The 10,139-nt window shown below is 37.2% G+C and overlaps 1 protein-coding gene across 1 annotated transcript; it reads right to left on the minus strand.

Moving 5' to 3' along the window:
* Positions 1-4,127: 4,127 nt before the first annotated feature.
* On the minus strand, positions 4,128-8,173 carry LOC143598638 (E3 ubiquitin-protein ligase ORTHRUS 2-like). Its single transcript, XM_077076806.1, has 9 exons — positions 7,684-8,173; positions 6,646-7,178; positions 6,268-6,393; positions 5,751-5,850; positions 5,589-5,650; positions 5,405-5,507; positions 5,163-5,304; positions 4,794-5,011; positions 4,128-4,466 (listed from the first exon to the last, which is right to left on the minus strand). The coding sequence occupies exons 1-9, from the start codon at positions 8,098-8,100 to the stop codon at positions 4,230-4,232; spliced, it is 1,938 nt and encodes a 645-aa protein (XP_076932921.1). The 5' UTR covers positions 8,101-8,173; the 3' UTR covers positions 4,128-4,229.
* Between the last annotated feature and the right edge of the window lie 1,966 nt (positions 8,174-10,139).

Here is a 10,139-nt window from a genome sequence, read left to right on the forward strand (position 1 = left end):
CGCGGTGGTGTGTACACGTGGTGGCGCAATGACATTACGCGGTGGCGAGGTTCACTTGTCGTGGCACGTATGAATGTTGACGGAATGTTAATCCGCGGACTGTGCGCATGTATGGTGGAAATGTATTGAACCACGGTGGCGGCATGCGTGGTGGCGATGTACTAAACCGTTGTTGATCCGCGGGGTTGCGCATGCAAGGCGTCGGAGTGTTCCTCCAATGCGGCTTCCTCCGAGGCGGCGCATGCATGGCGAGGAGTGTTCCTCCGATGCGGCTTCCTCCGAGGCGGCGCATGCATGGCGAGGAGTGTTCCTCCGATGCGGCTTCCTCCGAGTCGGCGCATGCATGGCGAGGAGTGTTCCTCCGATGTGACACATGCATGGCGGCGGAGTGGTGATCCGCGGGGCGCGCATGGATAGCGGCTGAAAGTTGAGCGCGCATGCATGGCGAAGAGTTGAGTGCGCATGCATGGCGAAGAATTGAATGCACATGCATGGCGTTGGAATCTTTTATAGGTGGTGGAGTGTTGATCCGCGGCTGCACGCATGCATGGTGGTGCATCAGCCGCGACGCGCGGATGCATGGTGACGAAACCTTCCACGGGCGGTGGAGTGTTGATCCGCGGCTGCACGCATGCATGGTTGCGGAATCTTGATCCTCGGCAGTGCGCATGCATGGCAGCGGAGTGGTGACTCATGGGCGCACATGCATGGTGGCGAAGTCTTGATCTTCGGCACTGCGCATGCATGGAAGCGGAGACTTGATCTCCGGTGGCGCGTATGCATGGTAGCAGAATTCTTGATCCTCCGCAGTGCCCTTGCATGGCGGCGGAGTGGTGACTCGCGGGCGCGCATGCATGGCGGTGAAGTCTTCTGCGCAAAACCAAAGGCATGGAGTTGTCTTCCGACCCGCATGGTGGGTTTTTGCGGACGCGCATGCATGGCGGTGGAGTCTTCTGCGCCAAAGGCATGGAGTCGTCTTCCAACCCACATGTTGGTTTCCGCGGGAGCGCATGCATGGCGGCGGAGTGATGACTCGCGGGCGCGCATGCACGGCGTCGGGAGTCTTGTTCGCTAGATCTATAACCTAGATCTAGATCTGTAAACCAGATCTAGATAGATCTGAAGCTCGGAGTGGAGCGAATTTAAAACCATCACAGATCCGGAGGCTTGACCGTCCGAATCAGGTAGTTTCATTTTTGGATCTACAAATCTTTTTCAGCTTCATTTTTGCACAGATCTGGAAGCATCTTTTAGATCTATGGATCTTTTTGAGCTTTAATAGAACAAATCTTGAAGCATTTTTTCTGTAAACTTCCAGATCTGGATTTTTCTTGGATGAACAGATCTGAGAACCGAGACGAAAATCGAAGGGTAGCTCGTTGCCGTCCCACGGATGGCGCCAATGTAGAAACATGAAATGAATCTGACCTGATCCATGACGATGTTCCCCGGTCTTCGAGATGAACGAACCACGACTCGATCTTCTTCTCCGGTAGCTTGAGATCTGCAATGGCTTTTTTGGGGGTGTGGAGGTGACTGCTAAGAAATCTCGATGATCTCTTGTTTACAGACACAAAATGGTTATGGTGGTGGCTCTTATTGAGAACAACAACCTTTAATAAGGAGGTGGAGACCTCCTTATATAGGGAGCCTCATGGCCACCATCATGGTACCCTAATGGGCCTAGCCCAGTTAGGGTTACCTCCACAAAACCCCCTCAGCCCAATAATATTGTATTAGTCCATAAAATAAAATAAGCCAAACATAATAAATTAAGGTCGTAAGCCGGGTTTAGTACCATACCCCTACAAAGTCTTTGGATGTTTCAACTCAATTTTTTAAGTTATAATAACGGTTTATATATTCCCAATCATTTTTATAAAAAGTTTTATCTTTAATTATTTTTATATATACATGTTCAATTTAATGCAAACCTTAATGAATATCGTTTTAGCTTTGTATAACTTACTATTTGACATGAAAACATAAAACTGTTTTGACTTGTTACACTCTTATGTTAAAGATTTGCATGCTTGATTTATTTGTATTAGTATATTTGAGCATGGTGATAAGTTATATGTTCTTTTTTATGTTGAATAAATACGTCGTTGTGCATACAGTTTGTCGATTTGAATGTTTAGAGCTATATGTTTGAACCACGCATCTCACATAAAGCATACTTTTTTAACGTGTAATTGATGGATGATATTTAAAGAAGTTTTATTTAAAAGATATTTGTTCACTAACTAGCAAAATGATATATGTGACCTTTTTATTTTAAAAGAAAATTTCAATAGATGACATTAAACTTCGGTTGTTGCCATCTCCACTTTGGTGGGATGGTAAAGGCTTTGGCCTTGGGGTGAGAGGTCCAGGGTTCGATCCCCGGCAATGGCGGTTTAATTTAAATAGTAGGAGGAAAGTTTAAACATTCAAAAAAAAAATTAAACTTCGGTTGTTATCAATGACATGACATATTGTTTAAATAAAAAAAACGGTTACTAACTATTGATATAGTCAATGACATGACATAATATTATAAATAAACCATAATCTTTACACTGTGTCCACTATTACATTGAATAGCGGTTCCCATTATCGCATTATATAGTCTTTCTCGTTTTGAAAGACAATCTAATGGTACGAAAGTTAATAAAATAAAACACTACACGGTGAAAAGCAAAACACCGAAGGATTACTTGCATATAATTTCATACCTTCAAATTATTTTTATATATTGGATTTGCTTTAATTCATACTCTTAATAAAAATTACTTAAACTTTATAAGAGCTGATACACAAACCCACTACTGATACTCTTAGACTAAGTGTAACAGATGACATTTACTAATCGCCAAGTCATTATCGCGTAGTCAAGGGGCAGATTAGTTTAACTAAAAACACAAATACTATTACTGTTTTTTTTTTATAAAAATGAGAGTGGGCTATTGTGATTGGATGTACCTTTAGTCGGTCCAACCATTTGCAACTCCTTGCTCATTATTGCACTAGCGCCTAGAAAGGCATTTCCTTGTTTGGTTTTTGGGTGGTGTAATGGTTTGGTGCAATTCGGTGGGGATGTGACAAGGATTGACGCTCCAACATATCTCATTATATTTGATCTTATGGTACATATTACTTCATTTACATATACAATTTGTTGTTTGAAACACATGTATTATACAAAAACACACATCCTATATAAAGCACGCTTTTTTGTGTGAATTGTTTAGTCACTTAAGATTTTTTTTTTTTTTTTTGAAAAATACATAATCATTACTCAGCAAAACGACGTTTGTGACTTTTTGTTAACATAATATTTTTAATAGATCACATGGTAAATTTAGTTATTATTAATAACATAGCATATCATTTCAAAAAGAAAATACTACTTTTGATAACGTCAACGACATAACGCATTACTCAAAAAAGAAACCCTAACTATTCACAATTTACACCATCCTAGCTCTTTACCCGTGACATGTGAATCCCATTGTTGCCCCCATGTGGATCACAGTTAATTTGGTAGTAATATTGACATGACATATCATTTCAAAAAGAAAAGACGGTTACTTTCAAACGTTAACGATATGACGTATTACTAAAAAAAGAATCCCTAATATGTTACACCTTCTCAACTCTTTACCGTTACACGTGGGTCCCATTGTTGCCCCACATTCAAGTTTTGTCGCTAGGTCGGTTTAATGCATCTATTATTAACAATCTCCAAAAACGGCATACATTATAAAAGTTACAAAAGCGCACCTCGAACACCACCACCCACAAACCTAAGACGAATCAACATGCTAACAAACACACCACACAACACAACATGCTAGCAAACACGCCACGTGCAACCAATTTACATGCGATGTCCAGGTCATGATTGCGCCATGATTGCTCAATAACATGTTCCTTAGGAATCAGTGACCCTGGATACCTATTTTAGCACTATATAGGTTGGCATTTAGAATAGCAATGTCATACCCAAACACCACTTCCAGGATGAAGATGAGCACACACCAAGCAGAAATTAGACAGTCAAAATGTAAGACTTTGCTCAAACACATATAGTCTTAAACTCATATATCATTCATAATTTATGCCATAACAGCATCATAAGATCATCTTGCTAAAATACGCCATATATCCTATAACTCCCCTTATGGAAAAAAAAAACAGAATACGCATATATATACATATACATATGTATATATGATCAAGTAAACTCATGCAAAAATACCATCATCAAGCTTATCTTTCTCGCTACTTGCTTCAACTTTTGCCCCCGATTCATCAATTTCCATATTCATGTTACTAACCTCAGCAGTCTCCAAATTCTCATCTTTAACATCATCATTTTTCTTATCTGAATTCGACATTTCTTCTCCTGAAACTGCATTTTCCTCCACTTCTTTGGACTGACTCTGAAGTGATTCTATCACACTCATCAATTCCCTATTCACCTGTAGAATATTTAATGACGATGCTTATTAAAAACATCCAAATACACCAGATAATAGCATCTATATTGTGACAAGGATTTTACTAGAAGTGATGATATCAACCAATTATAAGCGGGTCAGTGTGGCTTAGAATTAAAATGATAACAAGTCCGCTAAAATAGAAACAAATCAGGTATGGAAAGTTGTGCAAGCCTCAAAAGTGCATTCAGTATGTATAGAATCTTCTGAAGAGTTTTGTTGAAATACATTATATTCTACTTTTAATAATATGACTTTTTAAATCATATTTAACAGTTATATAACTAGAAAAACCAAAAAAGTGCTTACCTGTGGATTTTGAAGGTATTCAGAAATATCTTGAGAGCATGATGGACATTTCATGATGTTTTTCTTGGCTCGCAAAGTACGTCCTCCTTCACACGTTCTAGCCTTCATAAAAGTTTGACCCGCAAAGGCCTCCAGCAAACATGACTTGCAAAAATTGTGTGCACAGGGAGTAGTGAGCGGCTGAGTCATCACATTGTGACAAATAAGGCAGCAGAACTCTGCATTGCAGTACACATCCTTAAAATTCACATTCACATTTTAAGTTTTTAACCAACATATTGAGTAAGTATACATGCACAAAAACGGGTATTTTCATGCATCAAGAATCGTAAAATATACCTTTTTAATACCAAAAAAGAAATAACATACCTTTCAGTAGCCGTTCACTGACAAACATTTGTGTTTTACGACGGGTTTTCCTTGTACTACTTCCATCCTCAACATCTTCGTTAGTTGCATGTTTTCTGCTTTCCGGTGGAGGTACTTTCCACAACCAACAAGCTTTTGGCTCCTACAAACACAAAAACATATTATGTAAAGCTTGAAATGTAACAAACAATTGCAAGCATTAACATAATTACAAATAGTCACAAAAAATTGCATCATCTCACGTCAAAATCCCAAGATGGATTGCCCTTTCTGTCTGTTACATCAGTTGCGTTTTGTAGCTCCTCGATGGCAGGCAGAGGCCTCGGACGGTCACCGATTTCATCGCTGCAAAATTGTAATTGAGTGTAAATAATTCAAATCACAAATCTATCTAAAGATTTCATATGCTAGAAAATAATGGCAAACCTTGTCCATGGAGCGGGAGCATTATCACAACGAACAAAAAGATACCGACATACTTTATGTCCCTAATAAAATCAAAATATCAGCCAAAGTTTATGGAAAAAATAATATAAGGTATGATGTTAACATTATTATATAATATCAACCAATAGTGGCATATCCTACTTGAATTCCAGGCTTCCTCCAGCATTTTTCAATCCTATAAATCCCATCATAGCGTACGCCTTTCTCAGGCGCATAAGCAGACCGTTTTTCTTTGTGTGACCTGTTTATATAAATAAAGAAAGTTCATGTAAAAAATAACGAATAAACCTTTCAATAGACCATGATATGCATTTTACCTTAAAGGCCATAGGTTTAAATCTTTAATCAGAACTATTAAGCAGTTTCCTTATGAGGATTAACTTATATTAAACAATAAAGTGTGTAGTGTGTACATGTATACATATCATAGATTTACACATGAAATGCATAGGGCAATCCTGTATATTCGAAGAAGTAAAAACAATCAACATACAAAAATAAAAGTACAAACATTTGAAGACCATAAATTTATTATATTTTGCTGTTTGAAGAACAAATATTTACAAGAAAATGCGCAATATGTGTGGAGTGATAATTTAGTAGTTTGATGCATAGACTCAAGATTAAGACCACATGTAAACGTGTCATGAAACCATACCTAACAACACGAACCGGGTAGCCTTTTTTGCAACTAACCCTTAAAGCTTCATTATATTTCTCAAACTTCTGATCAAAAGATTGAGTCTTGCTTGTCCTCTTATTTCCGCTTAAATCTCTACCCCCGCTATCAATAGCAAATCAAGAAGGATTTATGCACAATAGTCAAAACTTCTATAGAATTTAAAACTTATATAACAAATATAGCTTTTTTTAAAGTAAAATTTTCAAAAAGTAGCATCGAGCAGTAGATAGCAAAAAAATCTTTAACAAAGAACACGTCTTGCAGCCGAATCCCATTTTACCATAAACAAAACATATGAACCAACAAATAATGATTATTCAGCTAAAAATGTTATCGGTTTGGAACATCAAATACCTTCCTGTGTAAAGAAACCACTCTCCATGATCTTCATCATCTTCATATCCACCAGACAATGCCACAGATTGCGCACCGTAATCAGACTGTCCAGATATCCCAGCAACATGAGGAAGATGGGCCCCCCATTGTCTGCATTCCATACGATCCTCCCAAGTTTCTCCAACAAGAACTCCTGTTCCTCTCTCAGGATCATTCTCAGCAAGAATCGGGCCAAAATGATCAGGTGCGACCGTCACAAATATCTTTCCACTGCATGCATTAGCCTTCCCCGAATACTTAGCCCGTTCAGTGGTGTATGCTTTGTCCGGTCTGTTTTCGTTAATAACAGAATGATAGGGTTTAGCCGGTCCAGAAGCAGTATTTGACTTGGTCATCTTTGCCATTCTAATAGCAGTTACAAGCGACGAGTTGATTCGAGGCTGACTTGCCATTTTCGGAGGAATTGCAGCTCGGCATATGACACACGTGCGTTTTCCCTGACCAACCCATTTCTCAAAACACTTCAAACAAAAGTTGTGACCACAAGGCGTCTGCAGAATAAACAGATACATATTAAGTTAACGAATCTTAAAATAAAAGCATTGATATTGAGCTAATAACATCAACATGCAATCACACAAAATACACAGTTTTAAAGTTCCTAAACTGAATTTAGCCATTAGAGTTGCTTCCAATAAGAACTACTACATCAAGCTTTGTTACAACTTAAAACTATAACAATAACTACAGAAAGTGTCAGAGGATCCAAACAAACAAACAAAACAATACAAAAAAGTACCACCCAAAGTCAGACCATGCATACTTGACACATACATTCCATTTCTAGTGATATTTACTGTCCCAAAGGACCACCATTTTACCAAATCCTCATACATCATATTTTTAACCATTTTCAGCAAAAAAGGACCAAATATTTCTGTATCAGTAGTACTTAATAAAACACATTCAAATACTGCAAATAGATATAAATCACAAATAACAAACTAGGGTTCAGATACAATAAAATATACATAATTTTCACAATATAATATATACCGTGACAGGTCTCTCCGGTAACTGCATACAAAACGAGCAGTTAAAGCTGCCGCTAATAAGCTTCAACACATCGTTATCTCCGCCGCTGTCTTCGATCTCTTTTCCGGTCTTATCACCATCATCGGATCCTCCTCCGCTCAACAACTGCTGACGTCGCTTAGCCTTCTGCTGATCGGAGAGTGTGACATCAGACTCAATGGCGCGAATCGCCGCCACAAGCGAATCGGTCGGCTCAGATCCCGCCGTCAACGGCTGCGACTGATCGGAAACAACGAGAATGGAGCAGTCCGGACACTGCCATTGCGCGGCGTCGGCTAGGGTTTCCGGACGGACGGATAGGCAGTTGAGGTGCCATGGAGTGACGCACGTGTTGCACGTGAGTGTCTCTTCCGCCGGAGGAGTGAGTTTGCAGATCATGCAGCGGCCGTCGCCGTCGCACGGGAGGCTGTTGGTGCTACATGGAGTGAAGGTGAAGTGGCGAAGGATAAAGAAAGAGTAAATAACAATCAGCAATAGTAATAGTAAGTAGTTGGTGATTATTATTTATGAATTGATGATGATGACGATTGTGGAGACAATTTAGAATTATATTATTGAAATTGGATATGGTGTTTCTGATATGAAATTGAAATTGGAAGTGGGTTTGAATTTTTCCCTCTTATTATTTGTGATTCCATAAATGGAAAATGGTTGAGGAGGTATGTATGTATGTATCAGTGTCATCTCCAACCTCTGTTTTTTGCTTCCTCCCAGCCGCTAGATGCTTTGCTTCCTTCCATTTGTGATATTGTGAGTGTCTATGAAATGGATTAAATCAAACCGAACCCCAAATAATCAAATAAAATAATATATATGAAATAATTAAAAACATAAAGGTTTAGCTTTATGTTTTTATAAAATAAGTTTTCGGTTCGGTTTTTGTTTTGTTTGTAAGAAAAATTGAATTGAATTTAAGATTTTTATTGTTTATTTTTAGTAATTTATATAAGTTTGATAAATTAACGTAGCACAAATATTTTAGCTCATATGTATAATAACCCGTTAGGTATAAATTAACGACAAAATATAGGCATAATATCATTATTTTGACTAATCTTTTCGGACCAAATATATAAGCCCGAATGGTAAAAATTAAATCGAATCGATACTAAGGCCGAAACCAAAACCAAAAGTGTTAAAAACCTCAAAAACCTACTTTTGTTTTTTTATTTTCATTTTTTATAGTTTATAAGAGTTTAATAAATTAACCTAACTCAAATATTCTAGCTCATATATATAATAGCCTATTAGTTATTAATTAACGAAAAGATGTAAGCCGAAATTCATTATTTTAGCAAAATTTTCGGTTCAAAAATATCCAAGCCTTAATGGCAATACCGAAGCAATCAAAACCAAATCATTAATCATATATTCAGTTTGGTTTGATTTCAAAACTTGTTCAAACCATCACATAAACACCCTTTGATCAACATAGGTGTTTGAATGTGTGCTTAAAAAGCATAATCAAAGCCGATAAAAATGGTATAATTGCTCAATGTTAATTTTATTAGAGTAATTAATGCATATTAATTATCTTCTTACTTTAACTAATAAAATTAAAAATGGTACATTTAAAGCATCAAAATATATGGATATATATAGTGAAGTGAATAAAAAGCAAATACTAAATTCGTATAAAGCTAGTGAAATATCTGGATCATTAAATAAAGCGGTGACAATATATCACTTCAAGAAAAAAACGTTATAGACACGAATATTGATTTTTTTTCAGGTTCAACTTTTCCTCTTAGATCATAGGTGTCATCACATGGACATGAGGCGTGGAAAGTGCTACATAAGTGTCACGTTTTTTTTCATATGAATCTAGATATGGGATTTAGAAATTGTCATGTCATTTTAAATTTCTAAAATAAACTAGTAATTTCTTCACATACCGTTACTTGGTAGATTTTCTTTTTCTATATCAAGTCGACACAAATCCGATCAGTATCAATTACGTTTGTTACGGTATCATAATAAAACCTAAAATAAATTCATTAAGAACATATAAAAACCTTAAAATATTTCTAACGACGTTTATTCGATATGTAAATTCGGGCGTTACTTGTAAAACCTGATAAAAAACTAACATATTTAAAACGACGTTTATTTAGTCGGTAAACCCGGGTGTTGGTAAACTTGAGTGTTGCACAGGAGTCTATGTGAATTTGATTGTGTCACACCAAAACCTACATCGGAATATGTCGGGGCGCGACAATATTGAATCATAGCTCATAAGAAACTAAAATAATTGCACGTGTCAATATCTAAATTATTTCATTTCATATATCAATCAAGTACACAAAAACATAAACACTGTCTTAAAGGAAATAACAATACAATCAAAGGCCTGAAAATATATTTGTTTTTCATTCATCATAACAACCTAAGGTGTCATCTAAACTTCAATATTTGTT

This window comes from Bidens hawaiensis, unplaced genomic scaffold (assembly GCF_021521415.1).
Source record: "Bidens hawaiensis isolate Kalapana, Puna unplaced genomic scaffold, B.hawaiensis_p1.1 tig00050613_1, whole genome shotgun sequence".
NCBI classification, from domain to species: Eukaryota; Viridiplantae; Streptophyta; class Magnoliopsida; order Asterales; family Asteraceae; genus Bidens; species Bidens hawaiensis.

What these genes read in the sequence shown, in the direction of transcription:
- LOC143598638 (XM_077076806.1), bottom strand. Translation starts at nt 8,100, where the DNA reads ATGATCTGCAAACTCACTCCTCCGGCGGAAGAGACACTCACGTGCAAC. An exon ending in TGGTTTCTTTACACAGGAAG is followed by an intron (nt 6,394 to 6,645) that starts GTATTTGATGTT and finishes TGCTATTGATAG; the next exon opens with CGGGGGTAGAGATTTAAGCG. An exon ending in ATCCATCTTGGGATTTTGAC is followed by an intron (nt 5,305 to 5,404) that starts GTGAGATGATGC and finishes TTGTGTTTGTAG; the next exon opens with GAGCCAAAAGCTTGTTGGTT.